At 42.5% G+C, this 26,891-nt stretch overlaps 1 protein-coding gene across 3 annotated transcripts in view; it reads left to right on the top strand.

Annotated features, from left to right (window-relative positions):
- Positions 1 to 26,891, top strand: part of LRP5 (LDL receptor related protein 5) — a 248,622-nt gene that overhangs the window by 73,995 nt on the left and 147,736 nt on the right. For all 3 annotated transcript variants that reach the window (XM_073347077.1, XM_073347076.1, XM_073347078.1), the window contains 3 exons: positions 3,143 to 3,340; positions 16,358 to 16,554; positions 19,834 to 19,965. In XM_073347077.1, the coding sequence (XP_073203178.1) occupies positions 3,143 to 3,340; positions 16,358 to 16,554; positions 19,834 to 19,965 (527 nt within the window). The remainder of the gene's footprint in view (positions 1 to 3,142; positions 3,341 to 16,357; positions 16,555 to 19,833; positions 19,966 to 26,891) is intronic.

Here is a 26,891-nt window from a genome sequence, read left to right as displayed (position 1 = left end):
GTGGCTGAAGCATGAAGGGGCCTACGAATGTTTAGCATATCTAGCATGTAAATACCTTGCAGTGTTGGCTACAAAACTGCCATGCGAACACCTGTTCTCACTTTCAGGTGACATTGTAAATAAGAAGTAGGCAGTGCTGTCTCCCATAAATGTAAACAAACTTGTTTGTCTTTGCGATTGGCTGAACAAGAAGTAGGATTGAGTGGACTTGTAGGCTCTAAAATTTTACATTATTTTGTTTTTGAGTGCAGTTATGTGACAAAATAATCTACATTTGTAAGTTGCATTTTCATGATAAAAGAGATTGCGCTACAGTACTTGTATGAGGTGAACTGAAAAATACTGTTTCTTTTGTTTCATTTTTACAGTGCAAATTTTTGTAATAAAAATAATATAAAGTGAGCAGTATACACTTTGTATTTTGTGTCGTAATTGAAATCAATACATTTGAAAATGTAGAAAAACATCCAAAAATATTTAATACATTTCAATTGGTATTCTGTTGTTTAACAGCGCAATTAAAACTGCGATTAATGATTTAATTTTTTTGAGTTAATTGCCTGAGTTAACTGAGATTAATTGACAGCCCTAATTTTTACTCTTTAACTTTTGGGAATTTTGAAACTTCCTATTTCCCCCCTGCATTCAAGCCTTTCTTCATGACATGTTTCAGCTGCAAATATAATTGATTATTTCTGACGGGGAGACTAACACCGAAAGATATGAGTTGTCTGAATGTATGCACTTGGGAAAACAAAACCAAGGGAAGGCCAGTCTGCCTCTCCCACTTACCCTCCCGTGATCTCTTTTCTCTTTGTTCTAAGATAAATGCTGCTCAACAGTTACTGAATTACTTTTAAGTCCTCTAGACAGGATTGTGAATAGAAAACTTGTTTAAATGTCAATGAAATGGTAAGAAAATGGCACCTGCTTGAAAACGTGGTTTTCTGTGCTACCTCCTAAGACTTAGGTTTCTAAGACTTCACTTTATTATCTTGAATCTTTGAAAAGGTGACATTTAATAGACAATTTTTTATGACTTATTTGAACAAATGGCATTTGCTACAAGTCATAAAGGGATGGTTGCTCCAATGGCTGTGCTGCTTTTGAAACCAGCGTTGTGTAACTTCAGATTATACCCAGCATATTACATCCATGCTTGAATTTATTTCTAATTTGGCACACTTTATGATTGCTATTTAAATGCCTTGGGCACACTTCACCAAAGGTGCCTTATAAATCAAATTTATACCCCATGTTTCCTTCTCCAGTGGTTTGTTGCGTCCCCTGTGATACAGCAGCTAGCTTCAATGGTTTTTTGTTTTTGTTTTATTACATTGAATTTATTACATTGAATCAAACATTGTTATAATTTTCTATACCTATAGTTGGAAAACGGTTCAACTCCCTGGATACTACATTAGATTAGATGTTTATTTAACTAGTTGTAAACTGAAACATTTGTTGTTGTTCGGTATTTAGAGGCCCTTCCCAAAATATAGGGGCCAATTATGCTAGGTGTTTTAAATACACCTACTGTCAGACAATCCTTCCCCTGAGGAGCTTGCAGACTGAATAAACAAGAAAGACAAGGGGTAGGAGAGAAGGGAGTATGATTAGTCCCGTTTTGCAGATGGTGAACTCAGATGAAGGCCCTGTCTACCTGAGAGTTTTACCAGTTATATTGGTATAACCCTCTCTTCCCCATTGTGGACACCTTTATTCCAGTATATAGAATGGCATTTTTGGGTTAGCTTGAATCCCTTACTAAAGTGATGGGGTTTTTTTTGTTGTTGTTTGGGTTTTCTTAAAAAAGCACTCTTACACCAGAATGAATGTGGCCACACTTGTGGGTGAGGGAAGGCGCGGCTGGTACTATCAATATAACTTTGTATCAAAGGGATAGCCTTGTTTGTCAGTCTGTATCCATAAAAACAACAAGGAGTCTGGTGGCACCTTAAAAACTACCAGATTTATTTGGGCATAAGCTTTCGTGGGTAAAAAACCCACTTCTCCAGGCATCTGAAAAAGTGGGGTTTTTTTACCCACAAAAGCTTATGCCCAAATAAATCTGTTAGTCTTTAAGGTGCCACCAGACTCCTCATTGTTTTGAGTATAAGCTTTCGTGAGCTGAAGAAGTGAGCTGTAGCTCACGAAAGCTTATGCTCTAATAAATTGGTTAGTCTCTAAGGTGCCACAAGTCCTCCTTTTCTTTTTGCGAATACAGACTAACACGGCTGTTACTCTGAAACCTGTCATTGTTTTGAGTATAACTCTGATGATTTAAGGTCCCATCTTAGCTGTGAGGGAAGGGAAATGTTTCTTGCTTCTCATATATTCTTTCAGAGTTATGCACATAGAATTAAAAGTTAAATATAAATATGAGGTGAACTAAGAGGGCTTTCACCTGGTGATGTCTGTATTCCAGATTCTGTGCTGTTGGGGTGACCTGGCTGATGCTGATAACACAAGAGCAAGGGTTTGCTTTCTTTCCTTCATACTGCTTTAGGTGATAGTAAAATCATAAGCTGCTAACTGAGGAAAACCAGAATCCTGAACTCAAGCCTGGGTATGAAAAAGAAAGAAAGAAAGAACTGATTGTTATAAACCAAAATTTTAAAATGAGATGTAGCTAGTATACAGAAACATTGTTTATTTATTTAAAGGAACACTGCCATTTACCTTCATTCTTTCCTTGTGGTCCACAGACTTGCAAAAATTTGAGCGCAGTTACTATAATTACATGAGCTAATTGGCCAGCTGGATGCACAATTGGTCGCTTGCATGTGTAAATGTGATTTAGTACATGCAGTTGCAGTAGTTGAGCCCGCGAATGCGGCACACAGTTGTACATGCTTTTGACGTTGCGACTCTACTCTAAGATTGAGAGATGAATGGTAATCTCTCATACAATGTGGAAAGTTTATGAAATACATTGTCCTATTGCAGGAACTTGTTGGAACCACTGGAATTTTGGTTTAAGTTTGTGTGTGTTTGTTTAGTAAAAGCTTTGGGGTATTTGTGTAATTATGCCACTGTACAGTAATATTAAAAATCACACTTTAAACTTCAGATGTGATTGCTGCTTTCAATGAGTGAGCATTTTAACTTCTTAACACACGCTCTTTTTTTTTTTTTTTAGGTACATGTATTGGACGGACTGGGGAGAAACACCCAGAATAGAACGGGCAGGAATGGATAGCAGCACTCGAAAAATAATTGTTGATTCAGACATTTATTGGCCTAATGGACTCACAATAGATCTTGATGAGCAGAAGCTGTACTGGGCTGATGCAAAGCTGAGTTTCATTCATAGAGCAAATCTGGATGGTTCCTTTAGGTACGTTTCCCGTTGGTCTGTATCAGTTTGTGAGAAGGGTGTGTGCACTTGCGTGTATGCTTGCATGTTTGCGTTTTCATAACTAGCATTTATGCTAGTGCTTTTTTCACTAGTCATTTATAACTGTGTGTATATCTACCTTATTAATCTTGCTAACCTTTATCATTAGCCTGCATGTGAATATGTATTGATTCCTGGCATTCATATGACTGGTTCTATTTTTGTTAAAGAATAATTAGAATATTTGCATCGGCATTCTACTGTAGGCCAGTTACAGCCTTCCCCCACAGTATAATTTTTCTGCTCTAGGCACATTTATATATTTTAAAATGATTACAGATGCCTATCCAAGGCTCCAGGTGCCCTACCACATCATTAATGATATAGTAAAGTTCCAGCATTGTTAAAATAATTATTTTAACAGGAACTCAGCTAGCTAGCCACCTACAGAAATCCTTTCCACCCCTTCAGCATTATTGGGAATATCCCTCAGCCTTCTCCAAACATCCTGTTGAACAAGTATCTTTTGCAGCATGCCCAGTCATCAAGTTTGTGCTGTTTTGGACTAAGTGTTGGGAGCAGGTTCCAGAAGCTCTGAGCTCTTGTAAAGAATGCCCTGCCAGTCACCCCATCTGTTTTATTACAAAGGGGATCCTACTAGAGCTTCCCTGCTGACCACAACTGTGGTTGTTTGCCATGGGGAGTGAGGTAATCCCTCAGGGAGGCTGGTCCTGGGCTTGTTAGGGCTTTATAGATTGTAACCAATACTTTAAAATCCACCCAGAGACCAAATGCAGATCCTGGTCCACTGGTGTCATAGGCTTCCAGCAAGATGCCCCACTCAATAAGCAACCCACTGCATTCTGCACCAGTTTCAGTCTCCCAATGGCTTTAAGATGTAGCCACATGTACATCTACCAGATTAACAAAACACCATCTGGTGTGATTGAAATAATCCAAAACACACTACCTTAATTTAAAAGGACCTTATCCTGTTATTTAGACCTCAAACTTTGGTATCCAAGAAGTGCTTTATTAAACAGTCAAATATCCTCCTGTTGAGCAGAGCATGAGAGAAGTAAATCTTCCTGTGAACTTAATTTGTTTGGCCTTTTTAATTTTTAAATTATTTAATATTACTACAATAAAGGGAGAATTATTTTTAAAGGCAAAAAGGGCAATAGGGCACCTGACTCCCCTTTGTATCTTTTTTGAAAATTTTTGCCACAGATCTTAAATGCCAACACCACCTAATGCACTGTCTGCATGTACGTGAAGCTGTGTGTGTGCTCCTCATACTGAATCTTAAACACATGCACAGCATTTGTTTAAAGTGAAGGGACCATAAGCATTCAGAATTCCATCGTCCGGCTTAAATCTTCTCTCTGTCCTGAAACCCCACTTGCGATGTTGACATTGTGGACATCGTTCTAAAGCAGGGGGCTCAAACTCTAATGACCATGAGGGCTACATGAGGACGAGTACGTTGGCCCGAGGGCCGCACCACTGACCGCCCCCCCCGCTGCCCTGGCCCTGCCCCCACTCCATCCCCTTTCCTGAAATCCCCACCCCAACTCTGCCCCTTCCCTGCTCCCAGGGGGTACAGGAGGGGTGTGGGGTGTAGCAGGGGGTTCGGCTGCAGGAGGGGTTCAGGGGGCAGGTCTGGCCCGGCGTGCACCAAGCAGGCTCCCTGCCTGCCTACCCTGCCCCCGCGCCGCTCTGGGAAGCGGCTTGGACCTGGAGTGGGGGGCACAGGGGTCTGTGTGTTGCCCTGGCTGCTCCTCCAGGTACCTCCCCAGAAGCTCCCATTGGCCAGGAATGGGGAACTGCGGCCAATGGGAGCTCCGGGGGAGGTACCTGGAGGTGCAGCCAGGGCAACACACAGACCCCTGTGCCCCTCCTCCACCAGGTCCTGGCCGCTTCTCAGAGCGGTGCTCCACCCCCGGTGCGCACGAGGCCAGAGCCGCTCTAGGTAAATGCTGGGGGACCAGGGGGCCACGGGGAGCTGGCAGGCTGCAGAAAACAACCCCACACCCGCTGCGTGTTTGAGACCCCTGCTCTAAAGGAAAGCATCCTGGAGATGTAAACTGTCTAATGCAGCGGTTCCACACCCCCACACACCCCCGTATGACCCTGAGGATGTCACTTGGGCTGCGGCTGTGTTGATTGGGCCACGGGTCTAATGTTAAAACATAGCAGAACGGAGGCTCAAGTTGGTAACAACTGCTATCCCAATGGGAGAAAAAACACGAGGGCAAAATAGAAATTATAGGTATATCTGTATAATATACATGATTCGTGTATTTCAGATAACCAAAAATTCCCTCTTATGAAGCCAGTTATCCAACCTGTTAAAAATTCAGATAGATTTTGTATTATGCACCTCTTTTTATACCAGTATAATATAATATAAAATAAAATGTAGTACATCTTTCATGTGAACTGTATTCCAGAGTGCTTTAGAGAAAGGTATACCGCGTCTCGGGTTTCCCATCTGTGAAATAGGGGCAGTGATACTGACCATCTTTGTTAAAACGCTTTGAGATTTACTGATACAAAGGGCTTTAAAAGAGCTGTGTGCTGCTATTAATAGTAATAATAATCACAGTTAGTAACACAGAGGGAGCCCCAGAGGTAGTGATGAGGGAGGGAAACTTTTCAGGTATGGGATAATATCTCAAAGACTTGTAGGTGATTCAGAGTTTTTAGGGCGTGTGCTATCTCACTATGAACTGACATTTCTGCACAATTTAATGTATCTGAAATGGTTTGTTTTTTAAAAGAGGTTATTTTGGTTATTTCTCAGTTTTAAATATGATCCTGTGGTTCCCTTGTGCACACAACTCCCATTGACTTCACTCCAAATTATTCATGTGCAAGGATGTTCAGACAATAATTAGTAAGTAGTGTTTAATTCGCTTATATTGTGGAGGAAAAAGGCAGCGAGTATCCTGAATGCTCAAATCCAAATAGGGCCTTCCATTTCATAGAATCATAGAATCATAGAATATCAGGGTTGGAAGGGACCCCAGAAGGTCATCTAGTCCAACCCCCTGCTCGAAGCAGGACCAATTCCCAGTTAAATCATCCCAGCCAGGGCTTTGTCAAGCCTGACCTTAAAAACCTCTAAGGAAGGAGATTCTACCACCTCCCTAGGTAACGCATTCCAGTGTTTCACCACCCTCTTAGTGAAAAAGTTTTTCCTAATATCCAATCTAAACCTCCCCCACTGCAACTTGAGACCATTACTCCTCGTTCTGTCATCTGCTACCATTGAGAACAGTCTAGAGCCATCCTCTTTTGAACCCCCTTTCAGGTAGTTGAAAGCAGCTATCAAATCCCCCCTCATTCTTCTCTTCTGCAGGCTAAACAATCCCAGCTCCCTCAGCCTCTCCTCATAACTCATGTGTTCCAGTCCCCTAATCATTTTTGTTGCCCTTCGCTGGACACTCTCCAATTTATCCACATCCTTTTTGAAGTGTGGGGCCCAAAACTGGACACAGTACTCCAGATGAGGCCTCACCAATGTCGAATAGAGGGGAACGATCACGTCCCTCGATCTGCTCGCTATGCCCCTACTTATACATCCCAAAATGCCATTGGCCTTCTTGGCAACAAGGGCACACTGCTGACTCATATCCAGCTTCTCGTCCACTGTCACCCCTAGGTCCTTTTCCGCAGAACTGCTGCCTAGCCATTCGGTCCCTAGTCTGTAGCTGTGCATTGGATTCTTCCATCCTAAGTGCAGGACCCTGCACTTATCCTTATTGAACCTCATCAGATTTCTTTTGGCCCAATCCTCCAATTTGTCTAGGTCCTTCTGTATCCTATCCCTCCCCTCCGGCGTATCTACCACTCCTCCCAGTTTAGTATCATCCGCAAATTTGCTGAGAGTGCAATCCACACCATCCTCCAGATCATTTATGAAGATATTGAACAAAACCAGCCCCAGGACCGACCCTTGGGGCACTCCACTTGATACCGACTGCCAACTAGACATGGAGCCATTGATCACTACCCGTTGAGCCCGACAATCTAGCCAGCTTTCTACCCACCTTATAGTGCATTCATCCAGCCCATACTTCCTTAACTTGCTGACAAGAATACTGTGGGAACTCAGAGTTCAAAGGAACTCTGTCCAAATTGTCTTGTGACAGTTTAGCACATGGTTTCTTTTTCCAGTTATATTGTACCATAAATGAAATGGCATTTTAATACAGATATTGAATTAATTTGTGCCCCGCTCTGGATGTGAAATCCATTTAGCTCAACAATACGCCTGCACTGCACACTTTAGTAGCTGGTCTTGGAGAGCATGAATATGCACCAGGTGTCAGGGTAGCCCAATGTAATGCACATTTCTGGAAAATCCTTGAGTCCATGCAGCTGAATAAAGGCACTAGTCCACTGTGTAGTAAACTTAGTGTCAGAATTTCAGTCTGCTATAAATAATTTATATTACTGCCATTTGTATGATAAATTCTCCTTCCTAGAATGTTAGGCCTGTGGTATATTATTTTTTATCAAATTCCATGAGTAGTGTTCTTGATCTTTATAGTGCATATTTATGGGATTTTTGTTTAATTTTTCCCCACTGATAAATTTATTTAGAAAATCAAAAACTGATGAAGTAAACTCTTTGGCATCTGGTGACCAGTTAGATTGATATTGCAGTTCAAACTTGAAAATAATTGTAGAAGAGACATTGAAATAGCATTGGGCTGCTTTATTCCTGAATATTGTTTATTTTTAACAAAACAAAATAAATTTCACCTGAAATTTGTCAAGAAATAAATCCTTCAGTACTACAAATCCCTTCCCTCCCCCCAAGGCCCTATCACTTCACAATTCAAATAAACCAGTCATTTGCATTCTGTGTAGTGGATTTAAAATTACTGGAGTGATCTGTCTGTGTGTTAGCAGGCTTCAGTTTGAAAGTAAATCATACAGAACTCAGTTGTTCAAGGCACATAATCCAGGAGGGAGGGGAACCTGTTGTATAAAGGATGTATAAAGGAAATAATAAAAAGTACAGACAGTGCATAGTTCAATACAAATGCTCCAGAACTAGAAAGTTACACAAGTTTAGACATCATCCTTACTAGGAAAGGCATTACAGCAAAGGGTGGAAAGTGAAGGTAAGAATACTAAAAGGTTAGGTTTTTCTTTATTCCTTTAGTGATTTATTACTATGAGAAATCACTTGCTGATTTGTTTACAGAGTCAGATTTTCAAAGCAGCCTTAACTCTACCTCCAAAACTGCACATAGAAGTTTTGCATACAGTGACCATTGCATATGCATGTGCAAATACTTACCTAATGTATGTGCATAAAATGAGCTTTGCATATACAAATGTATGTAAAAATTTGTATGTAATTTTTCAAAACAGTTATGAAAATTTAGCTTATGTTTATGACACTAAAACAGGATTGTCTTCCATCAGTGTTAACCTCTCTTCTCTCCCCTACTTCCTGCACACAAATGGTACAAATGAAGGTCTGACTCTTAGCGGTCGTCTACACCACAAACTTACATTGGTATAACTATGTCGTTCAGGGGTATGGAAAATCCACACCCCTGAGCGATGTAGTTATACTGACCTAACTCCTGGTGTAGACAGTGCTAGGTCAATGGGAGGGCTTCTCCCATCGACATAGCTACCACTGCTCAGCGGGGTGGAGTGCCTACAGCCATGGGAGAAGCTCTCCTATTGGTGTAGGTAGCGTCTTCACTAAACACTACAGCAGAGCAACTGCAGCGCTTTAAGTGAAGACAAGCCTTTCATTACAAGAAATATTTTCTTCTGTTTTTCCCTTCCTTGGGGAACGTCTCACTTCTGTGAACTTTCAAAGTTCTATCTGGAAGATTCTGAATGTATATATTAACCAATGTTACTTTGATCTGGATTGTTTTTGTGGTTTGAAGAGAGTCATTTTTTCACAACACAAGAAGTAAGCAATTAAGACTTGGGTTTTTTTTAACAAGCTGGAAATTTGTCATACTTGCTTTCCACTTACTAAGAAAATGTCCCTGCTCCAAAAACTGCTGAGCTTTGAAATTCACCAAGTTGTTACTGTGTGCATAAACTTTTGGGATCTCTTGATTACAAAAGATGTGTTGTAAAATTACATTTTGTGGTTTGCAGTTCTGCTCATTCCAAATCAGTGGCATACCTCCAAAAAAAAAAAAAAAAGTTTAATTAAAATAGGATTCATCTGTCGTGATGATTGGGGCTATAATATTTATCTAGAGGTTAAGGAAAACTGGAAGGAATGTGAGATCAATTCAACGAGAGACATGTAACATGAGGGAAAGCACTGCAGAATGATGAATAGGGCTCAGATCCTGCAATGAACTATATGCAATTGATTGCTTGACTCAGAGCAATAGCCCTGTGAAACTGAATGGGGCTCCACACATGAGCAGGGGGTTTCCCTGCAGAGTGTGTGTTACAGGATCAGAACTTAAGTTGGTGAGTTAGAACTGGCCGGAAACACCAAGTTTGGAAGCAGCTCCAAACTTCTCAGTTGTGTGGGTTCCAGTCCATCCTTCTCCACATCAGGTACCCATGCGCCTCTTAAGCTCCTGATTTGGAGATTTTCCATTAGCAGCCTCTGTTCAGCCTGCTCTATAAAACCTTGTGCCGAACACCAAGAGTATACAGAGCTACTCGGGCAAATCACCCTCCATCCCTTCTCTACCGCCTTGGGCTGAGAAGGAGCTGTAGTGCATGTCATGGCATGTTCTACAGTTGTTTTTAGTTAGTTTGGTGTTTCTAGTTAGCGTTAGTTTTTGTTAGTGCAGAATTAGTTAGATAATAGTGAGACGTTTGGTTTTTTCCCCCCTCTCCTTTTTTTCATGGGAATTTGTCTGGGCGGGCTGGGCTCACCAGATTTCAAATGCTGCCTCTCTTGTTGGGAGGCTATCCCAGTCAGCAACAGCCACTCTTTAAGGGTATATCCATTGCTTGGGAGAGTCCCATATTGCCCAAAAGGGTAACTTTTGTGTAGCTCTCAAATCTGGAGCATGGAAGAATTGGGAAACTAAAGTTGAGCCTTCTGTTGAGGGAGTGCTCTCTTCAACCTGTGTCCGAGTCAGGTCAGGAGATCTCCCCAGTGTACATCAGCCTCCAGACAGATCCAGTGCCCCTTTGGCTTGGTCTCCCCTAAGAGGGAAAAGACTTCAGAGGACTCAGGGAAAGCTCCAAAGAGGAGGAGCTCGGTCTCCCACTACAAGGAGCTAGCTCCCAAAAGGTCCCTATCTCCTGCCACATCTCTGGTGTCAGAGGCATCTCTCAATTCAGTACCATGAAAGCAAAGGATCCTTCTTCCAGTAGTGGCAGGGCTGGGAGATCCTGGAGTGCTTTGGGAAAGCAAGCCTCCAGCAGGCCCCTGCTACCACCTATGAAAGATAGGGAGCCCAGATATACACTCCTCTAGATTGGCACCATCTACATTAGACTTTCCATTGGTGCCTTCTCACTCAGCATTGTCAGTACTGGCACAATCGAAGCACCAAGACACCTTTGGCTCCGGTGCCTATGCACTCCAGATCCATGGTACTGTCCACCTCAATTGCTGCATCAGTACTGACCCACCTGGTACCACAGGAATTTTGCTATTCCAGGGACCAGTCAGTTTTGGACGAACTGGAGTCCTCACTGCTTCTGGGTACTGAATGACTGTTGGTGCCAAGATCCAGCCACTGGATTGCCACTGCTCCCTGGTACCGCAAGATTCTCCACCTTTTTCTCCTGGGGCCTCCGCTTTGGAGGACATTGAGGAGGATGAAGGAGACATTCAGTCAGTCTCCTCTTTATCAGTATTGGGTTACCCTACGCATTAGCATAAGAACCCATATTTTGACAAGGATCCTTGTCTGTGAGAGGAGTGGTAGGATCCTGGCTGCCACCCCCTCTCCCATATGGGCCCCCCAGTGGCCATACTGGGATCCTTGGGCAGCGTATTGGCAGCCATTTGCCAAACCTGCAGCTCCATTGCACCAAGGGGCTATAGTTACACCGTCTCTTCTACCAAACCTCCAACATGAGAAGACCTTTGAATAGCTGAGGCCGAAGGTGGATAAGGAAGCCACCCCTCAAAACTTCTATTTCATCCTCGTCTCTGGATGAGGCAGTCATGCCTCCACCACCCTCAATGGCCGATGATTTTCACCAATTCCAGGACCTTGTGAAGAGCATGGCTGACACTCTTGGATACCCCTTGGGGAGGCTAAAGACTCACAACACAAGCTTCTAGACATTCTGCAGTCGGCACTACCCACCTGGTTTGAGCTACCCATTAATGAAGCTCTCCTAGATGCTGCAAAGACTATGCGGCAAACTCCTGTCACCGTCCTGCCAACTTGCAAGCAGGTGGATAAAAAATATTATGTTTCTCTCAGGGACTCAGGATTTTTGTCCCCCCAACCAATCTCATACCCTGGTAGTGATGCTGTAAATGAGAGGGGTCAACAGCATTACTCTAGGTCTTCCCCTTATGATAAGGATCAGAAGAGGCTATATCTTTTTGGACAAAAAGCTTACTCATCGATAACTCTCCAGTTTCAGATCTCAAACCATCAGGTGATCATGGCCAAGTATGACTTCACGAATTACAGTAAGTTTGCAGCCCTTCCGCAGGAGCATAGAAAACACTTTCAGGCCATCATCATGGAGGGTCAGTTATTAGCCAGAATGCTGTGGACACCACCACCAGACCTATCTCCAGGCCGTTATTATGTGCAGGGTGTCATGGTTCCCAAGAGAGGTTCAGAATATTGTTGAGGACCTTCTGTTATGTGGTGGTTGGAAGCTCTTCTCTGGGACTGCAGATGAGTCTCTCCAATACTGAAGGAGTTCCAGGCCATCCGGAGATCTCCAGCTATTGTGACAAAGTTCCTCCTCTACCTTGGTGGGTCTTGCGCTTATTGGCGGATTTGCTCACCTTGGAGCTTCACGGAAGCCCTCAGTTTGGCCGTTTTCGTGAACCCACAGTCCAGGTCAACTCCTCCTGTGTCTGACCAGGAGTTGGGAGGTTTGGGGGGAACCCGGGCTCGCCCTCTACTCCGGATTCCAGCCCAGGGCCCTGTGGAATGCAGCTGTCTAGAGTGCCTCCTGGAACAGCTGTGCGACAGCTACAACTCCCTGGGCTACTTCCCCATGGCCTCCTCCCAACACCTTCTTTATCCTCACCATAGGACCTTCCTCCTGGTGTCTGATAATGCTTGTACTCCTCAGTCCTCCAACAGTATGCGTTCTCACTCTCAGCTCCTATTACCTCTTGCTCCCAGTTCCTTACATGCGCATCACAAACTGAAGTGAGCTCCTTTTTAAACCCAGGTGCCCTGATTAGCCTGCCTTAATTGATTCTAGCAGCTTCTTGATTGGCTGCAGGTGTTCTAATCAGCCTGGCTGTTTAATTGTCTCCAGAAGGTTCCTGATTGTTCTGTCACCTTCCCTGTTACCTTACCCAGGGAAAAGGGACGTACTTAGCCTGGGGCTAATATATCTGCCTTCTGTTACTCTCCTGTAGCCATCCGGGCCGACCCTGTCACACTATATACACCTCTATGAACAAGAGGAGATTTAGCAGATCTCATACTGGCCATAGATTGCACCCTGCCCACTTCTCTGGATTTCACGAAACCACCGAATCCACTAGAAAGAGAGACAGGTTCCAGAGGAAGAGAGCTCCTCACCCTCCTTCTGTGAGTACCCAGTCATAATTGAAACAATAATTTTGACTGGTTTGTCAAGGGTTCAGTTCCTCCCTCACCTCTAATTTGCAAGCTGCAACCATTCACCCACCCATATTCTGTCTTTTGGAGACCACCTTTCCCATTTCAAACAGTCTTGGTGGCATATTACAATGGACAATTGGGTCCTGGAGCTTATAACATTGGGCTGTACCACCCACTTTATTTCAGGGGCCCCCTCTCGTGAGGCTATACTGAGTTAAAAAGTGTACTCCCTCTCGTCACAGGGGGAAAGGGTTTTACTCAAAGTATTTTCTCATGCTAAAGAGGGATGGAGAATGGAGACCGATCTTAGATCTGAGAAGACTGCACAAATTCATAAAGTCTCAAGTTTGTGGCTCACCTCATCCTTAGGGATCCCCCACCTCCAAGCATGGCTCCTAGATGGTTCACAGGATTAGAATCCACCTGGTCCACAGGAGTACAACAGGTATTACTAAACAGTAGGAGGGAATCAACTCGAATTACTTACCTTCAGAAATGGAAAAGGTTCAACTACTGGTGTCACTGTCCTGTGCCTGTGTCCTCTTCACTCACAACCATCTTGTATTACCTACTGGGCGTGAAAAAATTAGCTCTATTAAGATTCATCTGGCTGTAATATCAGCATTTCAGACCCCACTAGAAAGGTTTTCCATATTTGCTCCTCAAGTCCTCAAGATTTATTAAGGGTTTATCGACCCTTTACCCCCAGGTTAAGGATCCTAGTTCTTCTTGGGATCTCAACCTGATACTTAGGTTCAAACGGAGGTCTCTTGAGGTATCTCTGTCAATTTGCTTCTTGCTTCACTTATCTGTGAAGCCGGCCTTTCTATTAGCTACCACATCGGCCACCAGGGTTGGGGGAGACGGGGGCTTAGATGGGAACCCCCCCTCATTTATGGTATTTTCAAGGACAAGGTGCTCTTTATGGCCACACCCTAAATTCTTACCCAAAGGGCTGTTGGATTTTCATCTTAATTAGGCCATTCTTGTACCAGATTTTTTCCTTAAACCACATTAGTCGCAATGTGAGACCTCTTTTCATACTTATGTGAGACGGGCATTGGCCTTTTATGTAGATAGGACCAAGCAGTTTCGGAAATCACCTAGACTGCTTGTCTTGATCTCAGAAAGATCCAATGAGTCCGCAATCTCTACACAGAGACTTTGGAGGTGGATCTCTGGGTAGATCGTTCCTTGTTATGATGCAGCCAGTGTTCTACCTCCCCCAAAGGATAGTAGCACACTCTACCAGATCACAGGCAACTTCCAGAGCTTTACTCAAAAACATTCCTGAGTCTGAGGTATGCAGAGCTGCTACATGGGACTCAGTGCGTGCTTTTTCTGAACAGTGTGCCTTGGTCCATGCCATCAGATCTGATGTGGTGCTTGGTTCTGCTGTATTGTCTTCAGTCTTGGACTTGCTTCCAAAGCGCTCTCCTCCCTGTAAGGATGCTGCTCGGGAGTCTCTTGAAGTGGAGCGCCCATAGGGATGCTACTAGAAGAGGAAGGTTACCCATGTTGTGCAGTAACTCTGGTTCTTTTAGATGTGTGTTGCTGTGGGTGCTCCACTACCCTCTCTCTGCTTTGGACTGTTCTTTGTTGGATGTTCAGGCAGAGAAGGAGCTGCGGGCAGTTCACCCATGCAGCTCTATATATCCTGGGTATATGGCACAAAGTTATACAGAGTGCATGCACAGGCCAAATGGACACTGCTAACAGAAAATCTCTGATCAAGGGCTCAAGAGGCACATGTGCACCTGAAATGGAGCACCCACAGAAGGACACATCTCGAAGAACCACAGTTACTATGCCAGGTGAATAACTTCTTCTTCTTGTAGGCCTAAGAACTTTCATGCAAAATAAATGGTGAATATCAAAAGTCCAGTATAAAGGAGGCCTCTCACTAGTGTGTGTGTGTGTGTGTGTGTGTGTGTGTAAAATATTTACTTAGAAATTATAAGAAAAGTCCACAAAGCTATTGATCAAGAAAAATCCTCAAGGAATAAATCACTCTTATTTCTGTTTAAACCACAGTTAATAGAGGGGAAAAAAGTGTACAGAACTCTTAGAAAGACATTCTCAATAGTAACCAGCACTTCCAGCATTAAAAGATTCGTTCCCAAGGATATAATTCTGTTTGAGAGGAGATTAGGAAATTACTGAAGCTCCAGTGGGTAAGAGGTTTTGAGAAATAGCAGTAATGATTCTTTCTCCTAATCCTGAGATGAGGTGGGTCTTCACATTGTGAAGACACTTGCTCTTATTAGCACCCGAAAATGTCATACCAGATGCCATCAATGATGACCCATGATTTTGTGAGATTCAGCACAGATGTTCTTGCTCTGATATCCAAAAATTTCTCTGAGGAGTATAATCTGTTGATGATCTGAAGAAACTGTTCTTGATGGGAAGTGATGGTGTGGGATAATTTAAAAAGAGAACATCTGGGCACTTGCCTCAATCATTTCTTTGATGTAATGAAGAGAGTGGGGCCTTGATAAAGAGACAAAAGAAGAACTGGAAGTTGATGGCATAGACCTGGGCAGTGATTCCAGATGTGGCATGAGGACAAAAATAATAATTAGCATTTTAATAAAAAGGAGTGTTCTGCAGTCTCCATTTCTTCTAGGACTCAACTTTCGGACATTTGTTCAGCTACGTTAGAGAACCTTGACGTTGCCTTGCAGGGGTCAGTTTGTTACTGAATCAGAGCTCTTGTTGCTATGAAACACAATATATTTTTGTTTCGTGATTGCCTAGCATATTCCCAACTTGACTGCTATGAAGCAGTCATAGTTTAACTTTCCATTTACAAATCCGGCATAAATTTTTATTGCATACATTTGTAAGGTTCCCTCCGTTATGATGTCCTGGAATATTTTACATGGCATAAACTGGGGTCATTAAATATGTATGCTTCAAGAGAGTCAAGCTGGTATTCTGTCAAATTTGTGCTTAATTTACATTCTGGTATTACAGTTTTGGAAAACTTTGGAAACATTTTTCTGGAGTCTACCATAGTGACCATGTTTAAAATGAGGTGGATAACGTTTTTTGGATTTGAGTTGGAAGCAATGAACAGATGGCAGATTAACAGCAGAGGCTGTTGTAAAACATAAGGGTTTATATATAAAAAGTGTGACTTTTAAAAATCCCTGCTATATATAAAAAATAAAAATGTGACTTTTAAAAAGCCCAGATACCTGTCTGTCTGGTGATTTACAGAATCAATGTTATTAATGTTTCATGTTCTCTCTCCTATTTCACACATTAGGCAAAAGGTTGTGGAAGGGAGTCTCACTCACCCATTTGCGCTGACATTGTCTGGAGAGACGTTGTATTGGACAGACTGGCAGACTCGCTCCATTCATGCCTGTGACAAAAGGACCGGAGAGAAAAAGAGAGAAATACTGAATGCACTTTATTCACCAATGGATATCCAGGTCTTGAGCCCGGAGCGGCAGCCATACTGTATGTTTCAGGTTTTTCTGTAATCTCTCTAACACTGTATAAATATTATTGGTTTTGGTGGAGAAAAATGATACTAATAAAAATGTCGTGTGAATTAGATCCTCATAGCTTCAAAAGGTCATAAATAAATGAGACGCTAAACTTTTCTGGAAATTTAATAGGGTTTGGGTACTTAGTTCCTTTAGCCTTCTTCAAAAATCCCAGGTTGAATTATGTTACATTTTGGTAACATAAACCAGGGTCCAGCAGAACAATTAAGCAATGGTGTAATTTTGAATATGTGAGTTGCCCCATTCAGGTCAGTGGGGGATACTCATGAACTTAGTTACATATGTTAGTTGCTCTTCTAGATCTGGGACATATAGACCTAGTCATGTAAATTTAAGGACTTCACAGGCATCTCACCTGTGGGAATACATAGTGTGGGTGTCAGACTGGCAGCAAAGCAGCTTGTAAACATTCTGGAGCCAGTCCTTCAGTCCTATGTAGGTAAAAATCCCATTGGCTTCAGGTCAGTTGGCTGTGTGCACCATCAGGTTCATCATTCTTGGTATAAATTAAAAATCTGAGGAGAATCCCTTTGTTTGAGGCCACACCAGTTTCTGATGCCTAAGAGTAGCCATGGTGGACCAACTTCACTATTTGGAAGTCACTTGTAACTTGTGGACTAAATGTGGGATTGGAGGCTAGGCGCTCCCTGAGTTCTAATCCTCTGCCACTGTCTTGCTAGGTGACTCTGGATAAACATTTCCCTGTTATCCCCATCTAGAAAATGAAGGTGAAACTTATTTTAACCTACCATAGAGGGTGTTGGGAGGATAACTTGATTAAATAGGAGCTGCAAAGCAAAACCTTTTTGTTTTTGCACTTTGCTCCTTCATGATGTTTAAATTCAGCCTCATAAGCTTATTTGCTTGCTTTAAATTTCCTTCAAATGTGATGCCTGCTGCAGTGGTTTCAAAGAGAATTTGGCTGGCAAGTGAGAGTAGGGCCAAACCAGGATTTAATCTGGACAGAATGTGTCCTTAAAACATTTTTTTTCCTCCATTCACACTGGTTGACCAAAGAGTACTGTATGTCTATACTCAGGTTTTTTGCCCAACATTTCCCACAGTCACTGCTGAATGCTAGTATAGACAAGGCTCCAGGCAACCAACAATGTATTTAAACACCATGTCCACTCATCCTGCCTGTATCAAGTCTATATGACACATTGCTTAAATGTTACACTGGAAAAATCTCTAGTGTAGATGAGGCTTGTTAGAATCTTTTATCCAAACAAAGGTAAGGCCCTGGGGTAAGACCAGTAAGCTCATTTTACCCTGTGACCTTTGTTAGGATTTTAAGGTCTGGTATCTGGAGATTAATGGCAGGAAATGTTAGCTCCATCCATCTTATTTTAAAAAGTCATTTAATTTAAAAAAACAAACAAAAAACAATAGAAGGAATGTAACACATTGTATTCCTTATGGTATAAGGAATTAGAGGGTGGTGGTTGTTTTTTTTTACAGGGCGGATTTGATTCTAGGTTATTGCCAATTTGTGACCACAATTTCATGAGTTAACATCACCACTTTAGGGGTCCAGAATGGGCATAAGGGAAAGATCTGGGCTCCTGTATGAAACAAACATTGGGGCTCATATTCTTACCTTTATACTGTATGCATGGAATTCCCATCAATATCATCACTGGGAGTTCTGTGCAAAGGATGGAGAGGAGAATATGCCCTACTGTATGTGTTGTGTTTCGCAGAGCTGGTAGCCTATGTTCTTCCAGTGTTGTCCTGGGAATGGTAGTTCCGGGAGCCAGTTGCGCGAGGTGGAGCAAAGTACATAGGGCACAGATTGAATCGGACCAGAAGGGAAATATGTGTGTAATTTAGCCCTGGGGATAAGTATTATGTATCTTCACCAGAAGCTCTGCCTTCTGGGTTTACTCTTAAATTTAACCAAACTGAAAGGTTTGTTCCCTGAATGTAATGCTGTGTTTTTTAAGGTAGTTTTAGGAAGGCTGTAAACAGGCTTGAAGTAAATAAAAGGAATTCGGGATCTGCTTAGTTGAGAAACAGGTGTAAGATTTCAGTGGAGGTTGTGAGGTATGTGTAGTACCATCGCAAATCCCAGAGCTCCAAATGGGGGAGTGTGTGTGTGTGTGTGTGTGCTGAATTCTTGTCATTTCTCTGAACTGAGGGAATGTCCCTCCCTTGGGTCACAGTATTTCTGGATCAGTAGCAAGGAAAACGTGGTGCATAGGGAAATAGCATCTGCTGTAAATAGCTCAGATGCCATTGTCTTCACTGGGATCAGGTTCAGATTCCTCCCCCTCTTCTTTTGCATGGCTCTCAGTGGAAGCAAGAAACAAACCAAATCACCCCAGCTCTTTTATTAACAGCTTAAAAAAACCTCACAGAACTTAACGATGGATTGAGCTGTGCATAGCTGCAAATTATATATCTGTGCTCGCATGTGTGCACACGCACATACACTATTTTGTGTGTGATGTGGGTGATTCCTGGGCAGTCATGGGCAGCAATCATTCAAACATGGCAACATTCTCTGGAATTATTTAAATAGAGGGTTTGTATCTCTTATGGTCTTATTTATTCCAGTTAAAATTCAGAGATTTTTTTCAATTTATTGCATTTGCATTTTCAAAACTGTTTTAAAAAGTGGTGGCAGGGCAAGAGAGGGAGAGGGAAAGGTTCAGACATTTGTAGCCTCTTTTCCTAAAATGAATGAAAATGCAAGACATTGCTCTGTTTTCCCCCACTGCATCAGATGTTTGGAGATGCTAGAATGCTATACCTTTGTGAAAGATTTTGGGTCTGAAAAGATTTTTCACTACCACCACAATGTAGCAACCTCCATTCCCCCCTCAAAAGTCCTTCTCCCCATATAATGCAGTTTGGCTATAGAAAAACTTTCTTTTAGTTTGCCAAAATGGCTTTGCTAGGTGCCTTGATTATTTTGTGCCCAATGGAAAACACATTTAAGGAACCTGGTATTCAGAAAATGCTGAGCACTTGCCCTTTGAAAATCAGGCCCCTTTAATTATCTCAAGTTGGGCACCTAGGAATAGAGGCACCCACAATCGCCAGTCTCTTTTGAAAAATTGTAGCTTTATAGCTCATTTGTCCTTTAGTGCTAAGGCTGGGCACAACTGGATGGGAGTGGTGATGTCTGTATGGCAGGTATGGATTGCAGTACATAGTGGTCTAGTTGGACTTTGTCACTCTATAGAGAAGTAAAATAAATTCCAGTTCTTGTGATTTCTTGAAGTTCATACTCCCTGCGAAGAAAACAATGGTGGGTGCTCTCACCTCTGCCTGCTGTCTCCCAGAGACCCCTTCTACAGCTGTGCCTGTCCCACTGGAGTGCAGCTGGAAGACGATGGCAAGACCTGTAAAGCAGGTAAGGCTCGTCTTGTCTCTTTCTACAGTAGCAGCGTTGGCTGCTTAATAGTTCAGTATTAAGCGTTGAATAAGAAGGGTCTGTTTGGGGTGCTCAGATCTAAGTAAAAATGCTTAAGATAAGGATGCTATGAGTCCATAAACAACATGCTCAGCTCTTTGGGTATGGATGGAGTAATATATATAGTTGGAAAAACAGCTGCACCAATTCTTGGAAATAACTCCCATACCATTCTGTTTGTTCACTTATAAAACACAAGTCTGCATTTCAAGTGCAGGGCCTTCTGTCTGGTATGTATGAAGGGAAACTAGGTATCTTGTAGGTAAGGCATTGGACTGGGATTTAAGAGATCTGGATTCAGTTCCTGCCTCTGCTACATATTTCCTGTGTAACCTTGGTCATATCACTTACAGTTTATCTACACAGAAAGTTATTCTCAAATAACTATTCCTGATTAACTCCATATATGGATGTTCTCCTTCCAAATTAATCAGGAATAGTTAATCCTCTTTAAATTCACACCCGACCTTATTCCAAGTTAAGTTTAATGTGTAGACAGGGCCTTGATCTAGGGTTTCCTAAAATGTGGGGCATGCTTCCCAGCATAGGAACAGAGTATGTAAAGGCTTAGTCAACAGGGCACAGACGGACCTTCCAAATGTTCTCCGGAAGTCTCAGTTTTTGTTAAAAACAAAAGTCTCTAGCTATTATGGTTGCACTGAAAATATCACCCAAGGATAACACATGCAGTAATATCTGCCTGAGTTTGCAGAGAGTCTGACATGTAAGTGCTGAAGTGTGAATGACCCTATTCAAGTCAATGGGTGCTAATTCAGATGCCACTGATAACTAGTTTGTTGCTCTTGAAAACATGAACAGGAGGAGAGGAAGGATCATATGTGGAAAGTCTACATATGGACTCTGACTGAGGGCCTCACTGTTTGAAATCATGCTAAATAACCAGTTTGAGTAGGGCCCTTAATAACACACCAGGTTTGAAGAGGGGCTTGATTGGTGTAATTTTCTGGAACTGGGGAGTGAAGGGGCTCAGTGTTCACAGATTTAGGAGACCATGTTTGTGCCTGATTTTCAGAAGCCCTGAGCACCTGTGTCTCTAACCAATGTTTGTGAGAGCTGCAAATGCTCAGCACCTCTCAGAGTCACTCGTTCGGACCAAAGCTTCCCTCTTGTAAAATGGGAATGGTAATGCTTCCCAGGGGCGCTGGGAATAAATTGCGCCCCCAGGTATTATGGGATGCTGCACATATAAGTACCCACACAGCTAGGCTGTGTTGCATCTATCTTTGCCCAAAAAAATGGCATGCTTCTGCCATAGCAGAAGCAGAGGCCAATGATTCCCTTTAGTTTATTGCTAGTGTGGGAGGTGTAGAAATATCTGTGTAATTCTGAGGAGCGGTTTAGGCTGTGGTTCTCAATTTGTGGCCTGCTGACTACTAATGATTCACAGAACCCTTCTGAGTGGTCTATGCAGAGGCTTCTATCACACTTTGTGTCAGTATTCCATCTTCAGTGGCACTGCGGAGTGCTTATGTGTGCTTTTCTGAACTGAGGCCCGTTAGGGGGAAGCCATTGCAGGACCAAGTTTTTTCTCAGCTGGGCAATGGACTTAAAGACGGAGGTTTGTTCCTTGTATTCATTGGCTAGTAGTTGCTGCTGTGATGGAGGGGCAACTCAGCTGTTATCTTTTAGCTATATCCTAAAGAACAATGCTTTTGACATGTTTTGGGATCTCATGTGGCAGGATAGTTGCTTGAATCTAGGTCTTTGCGTTACTCTGCAGTTAAGCCACTGTGCCAACCTCAGATTTAATTAGTTATAATGGAATGATCCATACAGAAAAATGCCAAATTAAGATTTAAACCAGTAATGCCATTTCTCTACTGCTGAAGATGAATAGTCCCTTTCTTCCCCCTGGGACAGCTCTTTGTGGCGAGATGTATGAGGTAATTATGCTAGGAAATTTTCATCACTCTGCCTCATTCGTGTTTTCATGCATTATGTTTAATTTAAAAAAGTAAGGCAAGGCTTTGTGTCAGAAGTCTTGTGAAATTTGCTCTCTTAGACAATGTGGACTAGAGAAAATTATCTAAGTAAGAAACTAGAGAGAGATCGCAGGGTGAAATTCCAAAGTTAGCTGTGAGAGGCCACACACGCGGTTTACCTCAGAGGCAATAGGTGGGGACTAATAGTACAACGGTAGCTGTGTTTCAGTAAACTATAAGTCACACAGTTTGTTGGAAAATCTTGATTGTATTACTCAGGAAGTTTGACTGATAAAAATTGAATTTAATATTTATAAAAATGAGAGATTAACGTTCCTAGCTAGAGCCAAGAAATAGTGCTTAGTGCTAGCTTCTTGCATGCACAGTTCAGCCAATGAACCTCAGTCCTGGACTGAAAGACTCGCTGCTATCACAGAACTGTGCGCAGTAGTGCACTCACTTTCTGATGCTGGTTACTACTATCCACTGGCATTACGGTAAGCTCAACAAACTCCTTTCGCTTATGAAGTAAGGCAGGATTTGAACCCAAGTGTCAAGGGTTGAAAGGCCATTTTCATTAACTCTTCCTGCTGTATTTGAAATGCTTCCAAGGTAATTCTTGGAGCTGCTGAAAGACTTTTTATTTTTCCCCTTGCAGTGTCAGAAAGATTTAAAACCATTGCTTTGAATGTTCAGGACAGATTTTTTTTTTTTTTTTTTTAAACACTCCTATAGATTTGTTTTTGGCAGTGGTAAACCAAGCCCGTGTGCATTTGGCACTTTGGCTAATGGCAAAATATAACTGACTTTTTAGACTATGCTTGTACCTTTCCATTGTTGGGCCAGACACTCTGTCAAGGATTTTCTCTCAAAAGGGGGCAAAAAATTTGGATGGGAACAGGAAATTTGATTTTGCAGAAGAATGTGGCCTTTTGGTTCAGTTTTATGGATTATTTCTTTCCCAAACTCTGCACCTTTTGTGATCCTGTCTGCTATATGCCAACATCCACGTGCTACTCTTTCCACTCTTACTAATTAACTCTTTGGTGGCAAGAAGCTGACTTTTTGTTCCTTGCATGGATTCTTGGAGTAGATAAGGGTAGTACCAGGAACAGCGGATATGAAAGAATTACCCACGTCTCCATTTTGTCCCTTGTTAGTTTTGGTAAAAATTTCAGAAGTGCCAAAGTTACTTAAGACTGGAAGTCCCAATCACTTTAAATGGTACTTTTGGGATAAAAAGGGTACTCTAAATCCTGAAAGACTGTGTTTGCATGGGGAGTTATATTGCATAGCTATGGCCATGTAGTAGTACTGTATAGCTACGCTGGTAAGTTTTCCCATGTAGACAAACCCACAGACTCCTAAGTCACTTAAGCACCCTTAAAGATTTTACCCTTTGGGATTAGGAGAATATACATATATGTGAGAACTATGGGTTCTGCAGTTCTTTGCTGAGACAGTGTTGTCTGGGACGAATGAGCCCAGGGTTGGGAATTGGTAGATCCTGAGTTCAAGTGAGCGCTCTGCCACTGAATTGCCTGAGCAAACTACTTCAAATTTGTTTTTACCCTTCTGTAAAATGGGGATAATGCAGCTTTACCTACCTACCTTACAGAGGTCCAATGAGGATTAATTAGTTAATGGCTGTTCAATACTTTGTCCATGTAAAGTGCTATATGAGTGCTTGCAATTTTTGTCTTTAGAATGTCCATTTTCTTATGTTGCCATTCTGGAATTGTGGGTGAGGTTGTAATGTCACAACAAAAGGGTAGGATAAGTTGTGATTAACTTATGTTAGGTTCTTTGTCACTACTTTCTATTGAGAAAATCCTGTGTATGCTGCTCATGCCGATGTTACTAAACAGATTAAAAAAATGTAGATGCCTCTGTCCCAAATATCACAGTCAAAGCCAGTGGGGTAAAGTACAAGACAATAATGGATGTTACAGAAATGGGAGTAAAATAGAGAACCACAAGATATGGCATGTATGCAGTGAGACTCTGATAACTTTTGGATTAATACTGTGGTGCATCGATAACTGTTGCTATTCTGCTGAGTCAGGAGGTGAAATGTTTATTATTCTCTTGTTTTTCCTTTCAGTATTGTGTTGTACTTGCAGCCTGGTTGTTCTCTTGTCCTTCCAGCTCTATTCGGTTACATTATTTGGTAAATCAAAAAATCCTAAAAAGATTCCAACTCTGTGGTGGATGCCTTTTATTAATCATAATAAATATAAAGTGTGGGGAGAGTTTGGAACTCTGACACTGTGCATCAGAAGCTCTCCAGGAAAGTATAGCTGCTTAAAGTGGTGTTTGCTGCTCTGGTGTTGCCTCACTTCAGGCATAAGAGAATGAAAGCCTGTTTTTCTTTGTTTGTGTATGGTGTTCTGTTTATTCATTGACAGCACGACAAGTGCTTCATAGCGCCAGAGAACCGCAGTGTAGAAGAGTCTGCAATCCAAGAACAAAAAGAAAAGGAGTACTTGTGGCACCTTAGAGACTAACCAATTTATTTGAGCATAAGCTTTCGTGAGTTACAGCTCACTTCATCGGATGCATTCAGTGGAAAATACAGTGAGGAGATTTATATACACACAGAACATGAAAAAATGGGTGTTTATCGTGCACACTGTAAGGAGAGTGATCACTTAAGATGAGCTATTACCAGCAGGAGAGTGGGGGGAGGGGGAAAGAAAACCTTTTGTAGAGATAATCAAGGTGGGCTATTTCCAGCAGTTAACAAGAACGTCTGGGGCGGGAGGGGAGGGGAGTAAACAAGGGGAAATAGTTTTACTTTGTGTAATGACTCAACCACTCCCAGTCTCTATTCAAGCCTAAGTTAATTGTATCCAATTTGCATATTAATTCCAATTCAGCAGTCTCTCCTTGGAGTCTTTTTGAAGTTTTTTTGTTGAAGAATAGCCACTTTTAGGTCAGAAATCGAGTGACCAGAGAGATTGAAGTGTTCTCCGACTGGTTTATGAATGTTAAAATTCTTGACATCTGATTTGTGTCCATTTATTCTTTTACGTAGAGACTGTCCAGTTTGCCCAATGTACATGGCAGAGGGGCATTGCTGGCACATGGCATATATCACATTGGTAGATGTGCAGGTGAACGAGCCTCTGATAGTGTGGCTGATGTGATTAGGCCCTGTGATGGTGTCCCCTGAATAGATATGTGGACACAGTTGTCAACGGGCTTTGTTGCAAGGATAGGTTCCTGGGTTAGTGGTTCTGTTGTGTGGTATGTGGTTGCTGGTGAGTATTTGCTTCAGGTTGGGGGGGCTGTCTGTAGGCAAGGACTGGCCTGTCTCCCAAGATTTGTGAGAGCGATGGGTTGTCCTTCAGGATAGGTTGTAGATCCTTGATGATGCGTTGGAGAGGTTTTAGTTGGGGGCTGAAGATGACAGCTAGTGCCATTCTGTTATTTTCTTTGTTGGGCCTGTCCTGTAGTAGCTGACTTCTGGGTACTCTTCTGGCTCTGTCAGTCTGTTTCTTCACTTCAGCAGGTGGGTATTGTAGTTGTAAGAATGCTTGATAGAGATCTTGTAGGTGTTTGTCTCTGTCTGAGGGGTTGGAGCAAATGCGGTTATATTGTAGATCTTGGCTGTAGACAGTGGATCGTGTGGTGTGGTCTGGGTGAAAGCTGGAGGTATGTAGGTAGGAATAGCCATCAGTAGGTTTCCGGTATAGGGTGGTGTTTTTGTGACCATCGCTTATTAGCACCGTAGTGTCCAGGAAGTGGATCTCTTGTGTGGACTGGTCCAGGCTGAGGTTGATGGTGGGATGGAAATTGTTGAAATCATGGTGGAATTCCTCAAGGGCTTCTTTTCCATGGGTCCAGATGATGATGATGCCATCAATATAGCGCAAGTAGAGTAGCGGCATTAGGGGACGAGAGCTGAGGAAGCATTGTTCTAAGTCAGCCATAAAAATGTTGGCATACTGTGGGGCCATGCGGGTACCCATAGCAGTGCCGCTGATTTGAAGGTATACGTTGTCCCCAAATGTGAAATAGTTATGGGTGAGGACAAAGTCACAAAGTTCAGCCTTGTTTATTCCCCCCCTCCCCCAACTGTTCCTCAGACGTTCTTGTTAACTGCTGGAAATGGCCCACCTTGATTATCACTACAAAAGGTTTTGTTTTCTTCCCCCCCTCCCCCCCCCCACTTTCCTGCTGGTAATAGCTCATCTTAAGTGATCACTCTCCTTACAGGGGGTGGGGGGGAAGTGAGAAAACCGAGAATGGTCACTTTGGATGAGCTATTACCAGCAGGATAGTGAGTTTGTGTGTGTGGTTTTTGGGAGGGGGGTGAGGGGGTGAGAGAACCTGGATTTGTGCAGGAAATGGCCCAACTTTATTATCATGCACATTGTGTAAAGAGTTGTCACTTTGGATGGGCTATCACCAGCAGGAGAGTGAATTTGTGTGGGGGGGTGGAGGGTGAGAAAACCTGGATTTGTGCTGGAAATGGCCCACCTGATGATCACTTTAGATAAGCTATTACCAGCAGGACAGTGGGGTGGGAGGAGGTATTTTTTCATATTCTCTGTGTATAAATAAAGTCTGCTGCAGTTTCCACGGTATGCATCCGATGAAGTGAGCTGTAGCTCACGAAAGCTCATGCTCAAATAAATTGGTTAGTCTCTAAGGTGCCACAAGTACTCCTTTTCTCCTTACAGTGTGCACGATAAACACCCATTTTTTCATGTTCTGTGTGTATATAAATATCTTCACTGCATTTTCCACTGAATGCATCCGATGAAGTGAGCTGTAGCTCACGAAAGCTTATGCTCAAATAAATTGGTTAGTCTCTAAGGTGCCACAAGTACTCCTTTCTTTTTGTGAATACAGACTAACATGGCTGCTACTCTGAAACCAATACAAGAACAGGTTTTGTTTTTATGTTTTTAAAAG

The sequence above is a fragment of the Lepidochelys kempii genome, chromosome 6 (genome assembly GCF_965140265.1).
Source record: "Lepidochelys kempii isolate rLepKem1 chromosome 6, rLepKem1.hap2, whole genome shotgun sequence".
NCBI classification, from domain to species: domain Eukaryota; kingdom Metazoa; phylum Chordata; order Testudines; family Cheloniidae; genus Lepidochelys; species Lepidochelys kempii.
This window is presented reverse-complemented; position numbering and strand designations above follow the sequence as displayed.